General features: G+C 42.2%; 1 protein-coding gene across 2 annotated transcripts in view; it reads left to right on the top strand.

Moving 5' to 3' along the window:
* PHACTR1 (phosphatase and actin regulator 1) overlaps positions 1-19,121 on the top strand; it is a 143,221-nt gene that overhangs the window by 105,888 nt on the left and 18,212 nt on the right. For both annotated transcript variants that reach the window (XM_059852248.1, XM_059852238.1), the window contains one exon: positions 15,539-15,594. In XM_059852248.1, the coding sequence (XP_059708231.1) occupies positions 15,539-15,594 (56 nt within the window). The remainder of the gene's footprint in view (positions 1-15,538; positions 15,595-19,121) is intronic.

Raw genomic sequence — 19,121 nt, 5'->3', positions numbered from 1 at the left:
GAGCACCCTGTGCCACTATATGAGGACTTCCCTGGCCTGGGGAAGCTTTAATATCCAAGGTTCAGCCATAAAAGAAAGAGAGCAGGCAGCCCCTCTGACAGGAAGTGGTTTGTTTGGAGCTGTACATCAGTCTCCAAGTGCAGAGAAACTTCACTGACAAGAGTTTGGTGCCTTTACATCTCTCCATCATGGGATTCCCCAACTGATCCCAAAACCTCCTTCTGCTGCTTTCAGGAAAAGGAGTGGCTGATGTTCCAAAGCCAGAACATCCCCTGAGACTCTACCTTTTTCTGGTCAACAGCTGAGAGTAAATGCCTGGTGTCCTTCACCCTCAGGTTGTGCCAGAACCATTCACCCTTCCCTTGTTTGAGCAGACATAAAAGACAAGATAGGCAGACCTGGGCAATGGCAAGCATTATAGAGCCATGTGATATTCCACCATCCATTTCATCTTTGCCTTCAGACTAGACTAGCAAAGAAATACTCTAATACTCTACTGCAGTTAAAAGAACTGCCAATATTTTGCACTGCGCTGTTTAATGCCAGAAAAGGGCTCCATCATGTTTTCTAATGTGACATGACAGATTAAAAAAGGCTAGGGTGGAAAGATGATTTTTGCCTCTGAAAACCATCATATAGGACACTTTTTTTGGGAGGCACTTTTATTTCCCTTTGTCTTGATTTCCCTTTTATTTGCCTTTGCCTCATCCCTAATTCTTCTCTTCAGAGTCTTTATTCTGTCTTGTTTCTGACTGTATTTCAGTAATGCTAGTAGCCCCTGCCACCCCACCTTGGTTCAAGATGTTGTGCCACACTTGGCCTGAGTCTGAAGGATTTTGGAGCAGATAGCAAAACAGTGATGGGGAAATGCAAAGCATCAGTCGAGGAATACCAGGCATGGCAATTTACTTGTCTCAGCATCCTTCCTGATGGTTGCACACTTGACTGCCTCAGATTTGATTTTCCCACCTGCCCATCACTGTACCTTGCATTTCTCTCAGTTCTGTGCACTTGTCACTAGTCATGTCATGTTTTAACAATTAGGGCGTGTGTTAAAATCTTCCAGAGAGCAGTGCTGCCTCACTAGTCAGCATAAAAGTATAAATGAAAGGATGAACTTGACCCAGCATTACTGAAGATTCAGTACCATCCTTATTTTCTGTAGTATTTCTTTGACTGATCGTGTCAGCTGGGAGAAGGGCTCAAAGACAAAAAGGAAAGCAAATGTCACTCCTATATTCAAAGAGGAGTCAGGGAATTATAGGCCAGTTGACCTCACATTCATCACTAGGAAGGTGATAGAGAAGCTAATCCTGGAAACCATGTTCAGGCATGTAAAGGACAAAAAAAGTCAGCAATAGTCAATGTGGATTCACAAGAGCAAGTCACACTTGATTAATGTGATGAACTTGTGAAATTACTGACCTGGTGGACAACCAGGGACTAATGGATAATGTCTGTGTAGATTTCAGAAAGGCTTTCAACACTGTCTCCCATAAAATTCCTCAGGTGTCCAAGAATGGCCCCAGCCACTCAGACTTCTCAATCCATTTACCCATCGAGTCCAAAGGCTGCTGTTCAGTGGCACAGAGTCTGGTTGGACTCCAGTACCTAGCAGCATACCCCAAGGGGTCAGTACTGGGTCCAGTCCTCTTTAACAACCTTCCTTAATGGTCTGGATGACGGGCAGAGTGTATCCTCAGCAAACTTGCTGGTGACACCCAGCTGGGAGGTGTGGGTGATGCACTGCAGGATAGTGCTGTCACACAGAGGGATCTTGACAAGCTGGAGAAATGGGCTGGCAAACATCTCATGAAGTTCATCAAAGGCAAGCACTAATTGCTGCTCCTAAGAAGGAACAACCCCAAGCACCAGCATATGCTGGGAGCCACCCAGCTGGAGAGCAGCTTGGCAAAAAAGGATCTGGGGGTCCTGATGGGCATGAAGTTGGATATCAGCCAGCAACTTGGTGGGGGGGGGGGGGGTGGTAATGGCTAATAGTATTCTGGGCTGCATTAGAAAAAGTATTGCCAGCAGGCCAAGGGATGTGATCTTTCCCCTCTACTGAGCACTGGTGAGGCCACATCTGGAGTGCTGTGTCAACTTGTGGCTCAGAATCACAGAATATTCTGAGTTGGAATGGATCTGCAAGGATCATCAAGATTCCTCTGTAGAAAAGAGATATGGGCATATGAGAGAGAGTCCAACGAAGGGCCACAAAGATGATGGAGATGATGAACTGGAGTATCCTCCCTGTGGAGACCTGAGAGAGTTGGGACTGTTGAGCCTAGATAAAAGGCCCAGGAGATCTTATCAATGTGTATAAATACCTGAAGGAAGGGTACCGTGGGGACAGAGCCAGGCACTCCTCAGTGGGGCCCAGTGACAGGACCAGAGGCAGCAGGCACAAACAGAACAAGGGGGTTCCCCCTGAACATCAGTAACATTATTTCTACTCTGAGGGTGACCAAACACTGCCACAGGTTGGCCAGGGGGATTGTGAGATTTCTCTCTCTGGAGACATTCAAAAGTCATTTGGACACAGTCTTAGCTCTAGGCAGAGGGATTGGATCAGATGGACTGCAGAGATCCCTGCCAGACTCACCATTCTGCAATAACACAGGTATCAAAAGAACAGACAATGTCAATGTGTATTAGCAACATCTTTGGGTTTTGAAGTGTATGACACTGTTGGCTGATTTTTTTGGGTGCCTTTGGCCAAATTCTGTCTCAGACTTCCTCAAATCCTGCTTGCCTTCACTCTCTGCAGCCTAAGGTTTCTATGAATATGTTGCATAAAGCTATTCTGCTGCAATGCTTGACTAATTTCTTCTGATTTGGTTTATTGCACAATGGGTGTGCCAGCACAGACAATTAAGCCAGGTCACAAGCTTTGACAAATGCCTGTCTATGACATGTAGACTGTAGAAGTCTCTTACTTCAGTCCCAAGAGAGTGGGATTAGCTCTTGCAACCAAACTCCTTGTGTTCTGCTCTATGGAAAAAGGACTCAGTTTTTAAACAACAACATCTCACAGACATGCTGCATTCACAAGGAAATCAACTCCAGACGCCCAACTTCCTTCAACAAGCGTTTCTCTCAGCCCTGCACTTCCCCATCCCCTCAGTCCATCTCTGCCATAGCAAAAAAAAAAAACAACCAAAAAACCAGAGTCCCAGTTTCCCTTCTAAGAGTTTTCAGTGTCCCTGCACCCTTGTATAGCTCTTTTCTGCTTTTCTAACGATCTGAAGCAAAACCTTAAGATCTGCCTTCAGCATTTTCTATCTGTGGGTGAATCCAGAGGCAGCAATCAGCAAATTATTGTTCTTGCTCACTTTGGAGAATTGGGAGCTTGGTCTCTCACAAGTATCCCAGACAGCCTACAGTGGTGCTGCCTGGTATCTATACAGCAGCAGGGATCTCCAGTAACGCGTTGTACAGCAGTGTTCTGATGTCTCCAAAGAAGAAAACAGAGTGGAAGTGCGTATTTAATGTACATTTTGCTAAAAACGCTGCTCAGAGGAATTTGAAAAGCTGACAGAGTGTAGTAATTGCGAGATATTCCCCCCACTCATGCTGGTCCCAGCAGAGCAAAGTTGCTATTAGCATTAGATAATCTCCAGTCATAAGGGCAGGCTTACCACCCAATTAGCTGTAGTGTACAGATGTAAATTCAATCTGCCTGTGAAGTAAAACACAAGTCCACATGGCTGTGGCCATTGGGGCTGGAAGGAGGGCCTGAGAGGGTGGATCCTTTTACTTCTGCTCAATGTGGATGAATGAGAAATTGCATGTTTTAAACTAATAAAGAAGGTGAGCAGAACTGGGAAGCAGGCATTGTGCCTGTTTGCCCAGGCCATCCTAGCCAGCATGCTTTGGTCCAGTCTGCAGCCTCTCATAGCAGTAGGTGCAGTTTCCAGCTTTATGAACACTTGGTGCATCATCAGTAAGTACTCAGAAGGGATTTTTGTCAGGGTGACTGTGATTATTTCCTTTGCTGCCTTTTTCCAAGCCCCCTGTCCTTGCCATCACTGCAGCTAGATATGCAGAAAACAAGTGTATGCCACAAAACCAGGGCACTGAATGCCCAGGACAGAGGTGTTCCAGTCTTGGCATTTGAGTGTGCCCTGCAGGGAAATCCAGGCTTCTCCTATGGCATGTCAGCAGCCATGAACAAACATACTGTGCTCGGCTTGAGTACAAAGTATTTTAAATATTCATTCTCTTCAGCCTTTCTGCCTGAATGCCAGCTGCAAAGCTATTCAGTAAGGAGCTCAAAAACCAGTCACCAATGTAAGGCAGTCTTTCTTTAGAGGGCAAACAATTGCAAGAAATGTGGAGTTTGATAGCACCCTCTTTTGAAATACCACAGAGAAGATATCTACAACACTTTCCCAATGAGATTTAAGAAGTAAAGTGTCTGAAGTGTAAAGGAAAAATTATTCTTTAGGCAACAGAGCCAGGAATAGTTTTCTCTCCCATTTTATATAAGGAAGATGTAATTGGGCATTCCCTCCCCCTCCATAGTTCAACATCACCTCTAGTTAGTGAAAAAAAAATAATGTAAAGAATACTGGTACCAAATACTTATCCCAGCAGCTAGACTGTGGTAATGAAGCAGCTTTTCACATTAATGAAGTGCCAGGTGGAACAGGGGGATGTACAGGCACCTGATAGTAGTCAGAAAACTGAGTGTGGAGAAACTTCAGTCGGTGCAGAACTGAGCTCTCAAAACTTGAGGGAGAAAGTGTAAAAAGCTGATGTCACACTATGCAGGGGACAAAGAGAAAAGCTGCAGCCTGCTCAACACAGCACAGAGGGTTTGAATGTCCCTCTGGAAGTCTTTTGTTTCTCAAGGGGGGTTTGTTTATTTTGAAGTTAAGAGTATTTGCCTGGAAATAGGATCTTTGTTACTTTGGAGATTATTGATTCCCACTGCTAATTCCCTATTTGATGTGATAAGCCTCTTTATAGCATTTCATTTGTTTTGCTGTGGAAATATGTACAAAGCAACAACAGAAAAAAAGCTTATCACTTTGTAGTCCAAATTTAGCCTCCAGGTAATTATGTGTATCTCAGTAAATTCAAGAGAAGAAAATGCAGATGGGACAAGAATTCTCCTGGGTAAAAAATATTTTGTCATGCTTTTAGACCACTAGATTTGAACCTAAAGGTGATGATATAACTGTGGAATAATTGTATCTAATGTCTTTTCAAAATACAAATATGCCGTTTCCTAAGGCATGTTTTTTTTTTTTTTTATTTTAACCAGGTAAAATAATTTCATCTGTGTTTCTTTTTAAAGCTAGACACTTTTGCTATTTTCTGTCCCTGGTGCTGCATGTTTTCATTGACGTTCCATGAGATGCTAGGATTTTTTAAAAAATTGGTTTTGACCTTTGCTAATGCATAGAGGCAGAAGTAGGCTCTGGCAGTGAAGGTGTTAAATACACACCAGCTGGGAATTTGTACAATGGGCAAATCTCTGGATAGGGCGGTGAAACATGACAATCTCTAGAAAGATGAGAAATTATTGTGCAGCTGGTGATACAGATATAAAAGAATCAATGTTGTAAAACGTGCAAAGACCTGGTCTGACCAGCAGGTATCCCCTTAAATGTTGAGGAATGACCAAGGCACCTGCACTGAAGTTTGCAATGCAGATGCTGGAGATAATTCTTCTTGTAATCCACCTCAGTAGATTTGTGCTTGGAATCACTGTAGCAGTTATTGGAAGGAAAATTGTGCCTACTGGACTTGGCTGAATAATGGAATTTTTTTGCATTTGGTACTCAAATGGAACAAAATAATTAACAAGTGGAGTAGGGAAAACTGACTAAAAATAGCAAGTACAGGCATCATTAATTTTTGTATTACACACTGAAAGCTAGCATTTCAGGTCAGAATTAAATATTGTCTAGTGCATTTTTAATGCTTTTTAAATTTTATTGGTTTTGAGAAAAGTGGGTCTAGTGAGTTGGTTTTTTTCAGCTGAAACTACTCACTATGTTTGACCTCACCTTGCAGATAGTTTCTGACCTTCTAGAACTCAATTTTCCAGCAATTTTAGTTTGTCACAAACATTTCAGCCAGCCCTAATTCTTAGTCTTCAAGTGAAAATTTTAGGCACAGCCCTTTGCAAAAAGTCACTACTGTGTATCACCTGCCTTTCATGAAGTCTGAGGATCTGAAATCCCACAATCTGGGGAACTGAAATCCCTCTGTCACAAAATAGTTAATTGCTCTTAAAGCTCTCAAATTTGTTTACTTCCAGGAATTTTCCACTTCAGTAAGAAGACAAAGTATGGGCACCATGCTATTTCCTATGCATCTTTTCTACTAAAAACTGAATTACTGTGGTTTTGAATTGCTAACACTGCCAACTTCTGTTATAAAAGCCTTTATTTAGAGTTCCTATATTGTGGCTGTTCCAAGTCACTGAGTATTTTAGCTTTTGATTCATTTAGCAGAAAGGGTGTGAGGTGCTTTTTTTTTTACATTACCAGTGTAAAGTGCCTTCTTGAAGATGAATTTTGTTCTTACACTATTGTTCATTTGCCTTTCCTCAAGATGGCACTGGTAAAATGGTCTACAACAAACTAATATGGTGAGGGGGTATATATGATACAGGCTGAGAGAGTTGGAGTTGTTCAGCCTGGAGAAGAGAAGGCCCCAGGACAACCTTAGAGCAGCCCTACATTGCCTAAATTGGCTTCTCAAGAGAGATGGACAGGCACTTTTTACAAGGGCATGTAAAAAGGGCAACAAGGAGGAATGGCTTTACACTGAAAGACAGTGGGTTTGGATTAAATATTAGTGAGAAATTCTTTTCTGTGAGGCTAGTGAGACACTGGGAGAGGCTGCCCAGAGAAGCCAGGGTACCCTCATCTCTGGAAGTGTTCAAGGCTAGGGTTGGTGGGGCTTTGAGCAACCTGTTCTAGTGGAAGGTGTTCCTGCCCATGGCAGGGGAGTTGGAACTAGATGATCTTAAGGTCCTTTCCAACCCAAACCATTCTATGGTAATTCCTCTCTCTGTACTTTGAGTGGTCTGTAGCTGCTGTAGTAACAGAGGAGACTTTATTAAGTTGGTGTATATGTTGAGATTGACATCAGCTTGCTGGTGAAGTTCCCCATCCATATTTCCTTCCTTAAAATGAACAGCTTTTTACACTTTGGATAGAGATTTTCCATGATGGTCACAGATTACTTGGACTGCCAAGCAATGTTGGTTTATTTGTTTACATGTTTAAAATGTCTCTGGCTTGATATTTTAGGGATACAGTTGTGTTAGTGCGTATGTGAATAAGATAAGGTGCTGCTGCTTTTTTCATTAACCAAATTCCGTATTGGCTGTGCTGGAAGTGTTACATACCAGCTAATGCACAGGTGATGTCAGTCACTGTGGTCACAGAGGCCCATCAGGGGGTCTGATCTTCAAGCTAACTAAGCATAGGGAAGATGGTTCCTCCATCATGTGTTTTAGCCCTCAGCCCTTCCTCAGAGCCAGCAGCTGCTTCTCAGGGTAGGTTGCATTTAAGTTTGTGGCAGCAGATTTCTCAGCAGAGGATCTTTAGCAGAGAGTGTTGCTGGGAAAGATCACTGGGGCTTTAAAAGGTGAAGAGCTTTGGAGAGTGGGACTGTACTTTCATTGTCACCCCTCAGCCTCCCTCCGTGTTTTTTTCCCTGGTCCCACAGAACTTCTTCCCACCTAAAGCATTGCTTTTTGTCTCCCTCCCAAGGCCATGCCACTCACACAGAGGAATAACTGCTTTATTTCTATATCAAATATGTTCCAACATCCAAGCTTCCCTGAGCATCAGAAACCAGGGTAGGCAAAATTCCAATAGAGAAGGAGATTCTGCTCTTCTGGCTCATACTTGGAGATGGCTTTGCTTTTAAGAGTGTAACTAACTTTTATTCAATGCTGTAAGTATATTTGTTCATAGAGACAAATATTACTGTAGAGAGATTTTAAAACAAACCATTCAGTAATGCCTATAGACAGCAAGCATATCTGTTCAGCTCAGATTGATTATTTTTGGTGCCATTTTACTCAAGTCATTTATAGATTGACCTTGAACTGTAAATTATGATATCTGTAGCTTTGTAAAATCAGCTTTTAATTCAATATTATCACATGTGGTGAAGCAAGTGTCTTCTCATAATGCTGTATAGACAACAGAAGGACAATCACTAACATTTTAGAACATTTTTTTTCTCTATTACAATGGGTCCTAACATCCATCTGGTTTTTCTGGCATGCTTTAGATTTCAACCAGCATTTAGTACATTTTTCACTCTGGATTTCTAGCACTCAAAAATACCCCATTCTTATTGTTCCAAAAATACATTCTTGAATTAGATACATAATAAATTCCCTCTTCTAAAAAAGATTGTTCTTTGTTTCCTACTGCAGTTGTTGGATATTTTGTTCTTGGGACTAGGGATAAGAGATTTGAGAAGTAATGCTGCAAAACGTGTGTGGTATAACTATCTTAATTCAGTTGTGCTTTTTTTTTAAAATCATTTAAACTTACATGATCATATTTTATGTGAACAGCCAGCATTTGGCTGAGAGCTTTGATATTAATGGAACAGCACAGTAATTGAATGGAGGAGGCTCCACTTTAGAGGTTGAGGTGTGAGGCGTGGTCTTGCAATGTTCCACAAACCAGTAGGCATCTCCCAGTTAGTATTATTGAACACAGGGACAAAGTCTGGATTTGTGTCTATCACTGCTTGGCATTATCTTTAGAAAAGAAATGAAGTAATTCCTTGGGAAAATGCAATTGTCTGCATTATTATAGTGGTCTAATGGAAGAGTGATGACCTGGGTATGTCATTTTCCACAGTGTTTCTAGTTAGAGTTATAGGGCTATCTAGTCATTGTTTCATTTATTTTAACGAAATACAGACCCAAAATATTTCTGCTTTATTTGGGTATTTTAATGAAATTTGTTCCATATATGATGAACAAGATTTTAACCTTATGCAAACATAATGAATTGTTAAAATCTACATTTTGGATATGATATTCATTTCCCAGGAGACCTGCTCTGGGCAGGCAGTTCTTTCTCAGGAAGCTTGTAACTTTCCAAAGAATAAATCAAAATCATAATTCAATCCCTCAGTGAGCTGAACCAGAAAAAATGGCATTATTTGAGGCATGACTCAAGAATAGATTCACATGATCTAAAGAATGGGAAAACAAATTGGTCAGTTGTAAGAGTTTTAAACAAAGAGCCAGCTTGGTTATATTTCTCACTATACACAGATGCTTGAGCAAGCAGAAAATTTGCTGATTAGTTTTCCCAAAAATCCTCACTGCAATCTAGACTAATCGGAGCTTTAAAATCTGTACTGAAGCTGTTTCTCAACACAAAATCAAGTCTGGGATAAGGATAATTTTGGGGGGTAGTAAATGACTGCTTAGAGCCTGAATTAAAGTCTGAATAATTTCAGTTGTAAATCTGATTTTCCTGTAGAGCCCAGCTGGAAACACAACTGCAGATGTGTTATGGGAAATATAATTTGGTTGGCTCGCATTCCAGATTGTTCTGTACTTCTTGCAGTACGCTAATGCTGAGCAAAAGCATTGCCTCTGTCCTCAGGGTTATGGGACTGTTGCAGCCATCCTGGATCAAATGTCAAGGGAACACAATCAAAAGTCCAGGGAACACACTGGGATACTAAGGCAGAAGTAGTACCTTGCCAGTAAGGGACTGTCAGAAAGTACTTTTATCTTCAACTGATACTTAGCAGTTTTTTAGACTTTCACCAAAAGCAAACACTTCCTACCAAAATTATCTAACTGGTTCTCTGCTAAACCATCCCAGTGGTGTTTCACCCATTTTCCTAGGGATGAACAGGCATCTTTGCCCACATTGGTCTGCTTTAGTCATTGCCACAGGCTTCTTTATAGCTGCAGAAGCATCACCATCTCCCAGAGGCTGAATATTTTAAATCAACAGGAAAGTAGAGAGCAGTCATTACATGATAACTGAGTCGTGGCTAACACTCCTTATGGTTTTATTGCCCTAATTTCCCAGGAAAAGGAGTTATAAAGTGTATTATCATGACTGATACCAGGAGACTTGTCACGCTTACCTGTGAGCGAGCTTAAAGAAAGTAATAATCCTACAGATTAGCGAACATCTAATGGAGTCTGGTACAAGAATTTTATTGTTATAAAACTGTTACACTTGCTTCTTTGGGTAGGGATTTTCTATTTAATATGCCCTCAGTTTATTCACTCATTGATAAAACTACATTTAATCCCATTTTATAAATCCTGTTTAGGAGAATGATAGTCTTCTGTAGACTCTACAGTCTGGCTGGCAAAACCAAAGCTGTCACTGCAGAGAAAGTGAACCTCCAGGCTTACAATGATTTTTTGCTCATTGTGCAGTCATGTAAGGAAAGGAGGTAGTTCATTCCTGCCCTCTGCTAACAGTTAACTGCTAGAAACAAATACAAGATTCTCTTCTCCTCCGCTTTTCTCTGAATTTTCTGTGCATGGCATGGGAGTGCAAAGAGCCCCTGACAGCCTTTACTTGGTTAATTCTGCTTTGCTATCAGCATTATTATTGTTGGGAAAGGCAAGGTAAATTGAGATTCTTTATTCAGATTGAATTTTCCTCGTATGGAATTATTTTGCTGATATAAATCAGTGCAGTTCTACTGGCTTCAGTCATGATCATTTATGTCAATTAAAGAGCAACATGACAAGTAGTTCTTTGTAGCAGCTGGCTTCTCATGTGCCCAGCTCAGATTTACTGCTCTGTTAGAGCAGTGTCTAGAGGAGTATGAGCCCAGTTGCTGCTGATTAAGGATTTTTGCACATACAGAATAAATTCAGGAGTTGCTCCAGAGGTTATGGCCCACTGTGCTTGGAAGTTATTTTACATCAGAGTGACTAAAGTCATGAGGAACAGCTCTGTGAGCATGACTTGGCTCAGAGATGCCTTGGGGATATTCTGGACATCTCACCATCCTGCTGTGTGCCCTGTCATGGACACCAGGCCCTGTTCATGGGTCCCACACACCAGATGTCACCATTCAAGCCCTGGAGAGCTGCTAAGTTCTGCCTTCCGTGTCTGCAAACACTCACAGTTAACAAGCCTGGCAAGTGGATGGGGAATCATTTTCCAGCCAGCCCTGTATTATATCCAGCTATTAGACTTGCGTGTGACCCACACTGGGCTCTTCAATTCTCTTGTCCTCTGGACAGGGGCAAAGATGAATTCCTGGTACACAGAAAACACATATCCCACATCATCCTGTTCACACAACAACAAGCTGGATGGCTTAAACCAGCTTTTCCTTGGAGCTCATCCACAGCCAAACAAGAGATCAAGGCGAGAAAACCCATGACTCCTGGTAGGGGACAGCCTAGGCAGCCAGGAGCATCTCGCCTCAAAGGTGCTGCCAGACAAAAGGGCTGCAAAAATCTGAGCCAAGTCCCCAGAATGGGTTGGCTGCTGGCCCAAGAGACCTCAGGGAGTGGCCACACTGCAGAGCAGGGTAAGCAGCACTGTGTACTTCATTTAAGTGTTTTGTCATGCGCAAGGACATGTTTTTCCTTTTATTGCTCCTGCAGAATACTGACACATGGAGCAAAAACTTTTCTCAGTTTCTGAGTTCTCAGTTTGCTGGGGAGGGTCCAAACAGTAGCATCCATCACTGAAAATGCTGCCTTTTTTTCCTCTTGGTCCCTGAGGAGATTACACCCACACCAGCCAATATTTTATATCTACAGCAATTGATTTTGCATGATTGTCCCTTCTGGCCCCAAACTCCTACTTATCTGCCATAATGTGACCAACCCAGCCCAGAGCAAATTCAAAGCAAGCAAACAAGCAAAAAAAATAAAAACACCCAACAAAATAAGCCTCACTACACTGTCCTTATGAAGAACTGCTCAGCTCTTATTGTCTAGCACAAAGAGTGTGATGCATTTGATCATACAGAGAATTAATTCAGAAAATTGCTTTTCTGTCAAGTTTATCTTTGTAAATGTGAGCAGTTTTTACTGACAAACTCATTTGGATATTATTTTTTCAGTGAAATCCCAGCAAGGCTTTCCTTATGTCACCATAAATCTTAGGAAACTTTCCTTTTTAGTAAAACCTTTATCACAGTATATTTGCAAAACTGTTGTAATCAATATTGCAGAAATGTATGAAGTATAAACCAAACAATACATTGTAAAGCACAAATTACAAAACATTTCCTGTCCTCTTGAATGCCTGAAGCATATGGATGGCTCAGTGAAGGTCAGGCATGTTCAGACACGAACATTTTAATCACACAAAGTGCTGTTAGAGGTGGTTACTTGTTGAGGTCTGTCTCCCTGTTCCTTGGTCACACATCTGCACTTACTCCGTTTGATGAAACAGCTGGAGTTACCTTTCTGATCAACAGCAGCACCACACATCTCCCTCCATCCTTACCCTTTGCACAAGCAGATACATTCTTTGCTGTGGCACCAGGTTCCTCCCTCGCCTCCATTTTCTCCCATTTGTTCTGATTGTGCTGCTAATGAGACACCTTTTTCCTGACCTGTGGCCTCCTGACTGCCTCATGCAGCCCTTGTGATGTTAAATTAAATAAGGCACAGCAGCAAGCCAGCAATCAAACTACTGAAATCAACCTGTGCAAGCTAGGTGGGCTTCATTAACATGCTTCATTCTGGGCAGGGCAGGAAGGAAGGCAGAAGAGGGGAGCTATTGCCACTGATGTTTGCCAAGGTCAGAGCTCTATGCTAGAGAGGGTGTACTGAAAGTAAGTGGGGGAAAAAAACCTGTGTCTTTGCAGCCACAGTAATAAAGCAAGAGCTGCTTGTGTTTCTTGATTTACATTATCTGTAACTAGTATCAAGATTTTCAAAGATTAACAGAGATGTTAACAGCTGTTCAACATCTGGCAAGCCTAGAAATTAGGTGGCAGGAAACAAGAGCTTAAATGGTGCTATGCTGAGGAGCTGGTGGAGGCGTTTGTGTGGCCCAATAGTTTGGGGGCAGAAGTCACTGTAACAGCATGAGAAGGAATTAAATTAAATGAGCAAGAGACCATGAAAAGAGATAATTGAGAGAGCTTGGAAGGGAAGGGCTGTGGAAGGGGCTAGGTTTATTTGAAGAGCTCATCAAGGAGAGACTTACAATGAAGGAGCAGGAGCAGACTCAGTCAGTCCCAAAGGATGATGGAAATGGGAATGTAACAGCAGGGCATGGAGATGAAAGTACTGGAGGCCAGGAACTTCCATGGCTTCTATCCATGACCTTCTTCATCCTCCAGTGCTGCTTTACTACTTGCACTGTAAGGACTAATTAAGATTTTGTTCCACTACAAGAATACCTTAGCTTTTCCTACTGTCTAAGTCACATTATTAGAAACTTGGGTTATAAAACTCCAGAAGTGTTTACTAATCCATGAAAGAATCTATCCAAAGTGGCATGGCTTTTTCTGCTGTGCATCACTTAAAAGTGGCAGTCACCATTTAGGCAGGAGCACTCTGCAGACTGAAAAGGGGGGGAAAATGGGATCCACAAAGTTACTTGACTCTTGATGGGGAACGTGGGTATCCTTGGCTGGCTTTCACTTGGGGCCCTACCAGACAGTGTGGGGAAGAATCCCATGGTCTATAGGTCCTGAGCAGCACAGGAGTAGAGGGTGCAGATAACAACAACGGCATACTTGGAGGAAATTTTTGTCCTCTTGAGCGGAAGCAATGGCACGGTAACATGCAGTGAAAGCTTAGTTTAAATGCCTCTGCTTCATGGCAGGTACCTCACTAAACACATGGAAGATGTGATCCTTGTTGTAAATCACTTCTGTAGGTAGATAAAACTTCTGCCTGCCTTCTGTTAGAAATGTCCTAATGTGAACTGTTCATGACAGAACAGTTACCTGAGTCCTTCAATCCCTGTTTTCCTGGAAATGGGAGGACTCTACAAACACGTGTGGTGGGGCTAAAAGTGGCAACTTCTTTTTTGATTTTCATGTGATGCTAGAAATGAAGTAGCTTTAATTGTTTCACAGTCCTAAGGCTAAGTCTCCCATTAGCAACAGCTGCTGTATATTAAAGATGGTAATGGCAAGCACTTGAATAGCGCTTTCTGTCTTCAAAGTACTTTGCATTCTTTACTTCTGAATTAAGGGTCAGTTTCTGTCCCTTTTAACTTTTCTGATGAGATAAATGTTCAATCTGCTAGGAGAAAGGGACAAAGCTTCTGCCTCCGAATTCTACACTGAAATAGGGCTGTGTTCTGCTGGTTTGTTTTCATGGTGTAAAGTGCTCCCAAAGGACATACAGCTGGTATCGCCTCTGCTGGTGAAAATCTTCAGACTGTAAAATCAGGTGCCTGTAAAGCTTCTGCCTTCACACAGCTGGTGTGGGAGGTGGGCTCCTACCCAGTGCTTGTTCTCTGAGCCCTGTGCTCTGCACACAGTGTGAGGGGCAGGGGTTTTGAACTGGCAAACACATGAGCTCCTGGCCCTGGAGAAGGCTGGGGATGCATGTGCACCAGCAGCTTAGGCCCTGTGTGGTGAGGAGCCATTGTCAGACATCTCTCATCCAGCCTTGCAGAGCCAGCTCCATTTCAGGGAGCTGCTGTGCCCAGGGTCAGGGGAACATTCCTTGCAGAAGATGAAGCCATGCAGCATTATCAGTGCCCAGTAACCAGTAACTCGCAGTGAAGCTGGTCCGGTTGACAGAGACTGGGACCCTCAAGCTGGAAATTTCTCTGAGTGACCAAGTCTGAGGGAAGAGAAGGCTCTGTCATGTCATTGGTATCATTGACAAAACACCCATTGACTTGGATAAAAGTATGAGGATGCCCAACAGTGCTGACTTCTGATGTCATCTCTCTGGTTTATTTTGTTTTGCAAAGACCCTTTTGTGCTTGCTCTTTATTCTGAATATTCAGGTCATTCCTATGTACAGAGCCCCCATTTGTAATTAGATTGTGGCATTTGTTGACCCTGTTACAGACAGATTGACTAGCAAGCCACACTGATCCTTCAATATAGGATTTAATAAAAGCCACAAGAGGAGGAGGAGGGTTGCTATTGTTCTGCCCTCATTGCTGCCAAACAGTCCCTTGTTTTTCTGTGTCTGTGTGTTCAAATGCTGTGTGAACCAACGGGGCGCAGTCGGGAGGCTGGCAAGAGGGCAGTGAGAGGGTTAGCTGGATCCTAGCTAGAAATACTTGTGCAAGTCAGCAAGAAGGCATGGAGGGAAGGAAATTAAGTGGAGACATCTGTGTGGCTTAGCTTTCAGCAGCTCTGCCTGGGGTAGGGGTGGGAGAGTCATGCCTAAGATGACATAACATATTTTGTCTTTCGTGGGTTGGAAACAGAGGAAACTGTGAAAGCGAAGCATGGTGTGTGTCACGCATGGTCCAGGCATACCAAGTACATAATGGAGCAGTGTCAGTGCTTTCTGTTCTGCCTTTCACACCCCAAAGTGACTCTTCAAGGCAGAGAACTGAGGAGAATATGATATGGTCCAAAAACTGATCTTGGACTTTTTTCGCAGACGACTGAGCCAGAGGCCGACTGCTGAAGAATTGGAGCAGAGGAACATACTGAAACGTAAGTCCTGATTCTGCTGACATTTAACCAAAGCCAGATAATTTGAGTTCGGTTTCATATACATTTGGTGTTTTTTATAAACATCAACTATTCTCTGTAAGCATCACTGATAATAATTAAAAATAATAAAGGGCATCGTAAGTGCAAATAAGCGTGAAGGTCTGTAACAACATCTAGATCTGCAGAGACAGTTCTTTCAAATCAGAGTCAGTAAATTTACAAGAATAAACAACCTAAGAGGAAAAAATCCCAGGTCTTGAATGACATTCCAGACAGGGGGTCAGGCATCCTGAAAAACCACGTTTGTGCAGCACTTATATAGATGAACATCCCATTGTAAGTTAGTAAAGACATTAGGGCATAGCTCGATTAGCTTTCCTAAAAATCTTCACAGCAATCTATGTTAGCTGGAGCCTTTATTCAATTTAAAAAAGAATCCAGTGTGACTCAGGGTTATTCCCCTGAAACTCTCCCTTTAAATCAGCCAAAAATTTGCTGGTCGATCCTCAGCCCATGTTATTTTAAAGGGACAAAATACCACTCAGAAATCCTGAACCAAGTTAGTAGATACATTGCCACTGATTTCAAGGGAAGCTGGACCAAGTCCAACTTTCATAACCTCATGAATGAACAGGAAGAAAATTACAGTTTCTTTACTTGCATGGAAGTGTTTTGAATATTAAAAACAAAAAAAGCTGTTTATCTAATTGTTGTTGTTACTTTGGAAACAGAAACCCCCCCTCCAAAAAACAAACAAACAAACAAGTTTTTCCCCTTTTAAGTAAGTAAATGCAGATTTCCAGGAATTTTTTTAAAAATTACTACAGAAAAAAGTATTCCAAAATGATACCTTATACATAATGTCTCCTTAGGTAGGTCCTTATTCACCTCCTCTTGTTCGAATAGCTGCATTGTATAGAATCATGAAAATGTGGTAGCAGAAGATTAATTCTCTGAAAATCAGCAGAATTCATTTTTCAAATACTTCAAAATCAAATTCTTAGCAGATTAATGATAGTGTTAGTGCCCAGCAGGGTCATTTCACCTGTTGATGTTATTAGACATGGCAGTCAGAGAGAGAGAGAGAGAGACACCAATGTGAATGCAAAGAGGAGAAAAGACCGGACGGTAGAGTGGCGTGGGCAAGCCTGAGGCTGCTGGAAAAGGCATTTGTTTGGGACCAGCCCTCTCTTAATAACCGTACTCCTTCTGTCTGCTCCTGGCTCTGGCGACTGGCTGCTGGAGGAAGGCAGGGGCAGAACCTGGGGAAATATTTGGCACATCCAGCTGTGATTGTCTCCCAGGGGCGTAGCAGAACAGCTGGAGAAGGGGGGACCCACGACGTGACTGATGTCAGGCTCAGGCACAGAGAGACAGAGGCCAATTTTTTGGCAGCTCATGTTGTCATCCTGGGACCTCTGAACAAACACATATCAGGCACCACCTGGCACTGGTGCATGACCAGCAAACACTGCCCTGGAATTGGGGAAGGTGGCATCTTGGGCACCTGCTTTGAACCAGCATCAGCAGAGAGCAGCATCTCCAACGCTGGGTGCCTTGCAGACATTCCTAAAGGTCACATTGCCAAGCACAGCAGTCACAGAGGGCCCTAAAGGTGTCTTACATGTCAGAGGAATTACCCCTTGAGTGACACCAGTTTCTTTTTTAATTGAATAAAGGCTCTTAAATGATATGGATGTTTGAAAATAATACCCTGATTCCAGAACCACATTGTATTTCCTAAATTGAATTTTTTTAGCTTGCTTTAGCACAGATCTGCCCCAAATATCTGTGTCTTGGTAAACTAACAGTTTCCTAATTACAGGAAAGAGTAATATGGTATTTCCAAGGCATTCCAACTTTTGGTGAACCACAGCAGGAAAGAAAAAAAATTAAATTTGTTACATAATTTTAAAAAGAAAGCATAAACATACTTTACACTTAAACAACTAAATATAAATATTTTCTGATTTGTATGTCATTTTTTGTCATTTCTCTAGACTTATAATAATGAGGAGCATTATAATAAATATAATGGAGTGTAGGGAGAAAGGAAGTGCTAAAAAAAGACTGTGAAATAAGCAGGTCAAGTAATTTGCTAAAGCCCAGCCCAGAGCACACGCAAACACAAAAGAAAATCTACCAAGTTCTCAGGTAGACTAAACAGGACTTTCTCTGCAGTTAAAGCTGAAATCTCCCTGATGAAAATGTTGTGTCTGGTACCATGATGTTCCTGTTACGCATGTAACTGCATTCCTGCCCATGCTGATGGGGAAAAATGAGGCAAAATGTGGTTGGACAGGGAGTCTTTATACATGAATTGAATGCTTCCTAGGTCTGTGCTACTGCAATAATTATCAATTATCTTTACTAGGGCAAAGCATCCATTGCCAAGTTCTGCTTCTTGCTGATAGCAACAGTGGAATCACAGCAGCCACAGCAAGGAAACAGCAGAGACAGACAACTGGTTCTTGTAGATCTCCTTCACTGAAGCATACCCCATTCACTGACTCATATTTAGGTCAAGAACATGGAGTGGGAGGAGTCCAGGCCTGCAGGGTTAGTTTGAAGACTAAAGAACACTTTGCAGCTGTACTTGCTGTCCAAGGGTATAGGGAAAGATGCCTCCATCCTCCATCATGCACCACCTATGTGCTACTTCACAGGTGGATAAAAGCAATCCAGTTGTCAGCCTGGCACATTCAAGGTTGCATAAATTCCTCACAAAAATTATAGTTAGGTGGGTTCTGAATGCCTCAAACAGTATTGGGGGACATTTCACACTGGCACGGAGATCAGGTGTGAAAATTGCACCTATATCACCCTGACACACAGGGTTAGAGAAACAGAGAATCTCCTGAACACCTAAGATGAAATAGAGCATCAGTTCTGTAGCTTCACAAGATTGGCATGACTTAACTTCAAAGAAATAGGCTAAAACAAAGTCACTTTCTAGTTTTGAAGGAGAATGTATTCCTATTTTACAGCTTTTACCTGCCTGAAGTCTTAAGCCTGCCTGGCTGTCTCTGAAAGTGGGTGGCTGGGCTGAGAGTGAGGAGAAGAGAAAAACATCGGATGCCAAGGACAAAAATTAATAGCCATTACTAAATTTTATGTATGAAACTCCTTGGCTGCTTGCAGTTCTACCCTGACTCTGTGGATTCTCTTTAGTTAGTGCTGTGTCTGAAAGCAAGCATTTACAGAACCAGCTCCTCCAAATTTGAGACACAAAGGGAAGAAAAAATAGCTGGAGGATCAATTGCTGGAGGAGTATCCAGCCCAGTAGGGACAGAAACCACTGAAAGAGGAAAATCATATTTATCAGTGTAGGTACTCCAGTGATTGCTTAAAAAGACAGTTGTAACTCCCTGCTGTCTTGTGTTCTTTTTAGTCCCTACTGGTTTCCTTCCTTCTGAAAATATAAGCAGTATTTTTGGTAAAATGGCACTTAAAAATCAGAAGTGTAGTCTGAAACATCATCAAATTGACAGGTTCTTTGTCCACTTTGGTGGAGATTTCCCAGTCCT

This window comes from Haemorhous mexicanus, chromosome 1 (assembly GCF_027477595.1).
Source record: "Haemorhous mexicanus isolate bHaeMex1 chromosome 1, bHaeMex1.pri, whole genome shotgun sequence".
Lineage (NCBI taxonomy): Eukaryota > Metazoa > Chordata > Aves > Passeriformes > Fringillidae > Haemorhous > Haemorhous mexicanus.
The sequence above is the reverse complement of the archived record's forward strand: the minus strand, read 5'-3'. Positions and strand labels throughout refer to the sequence as shown.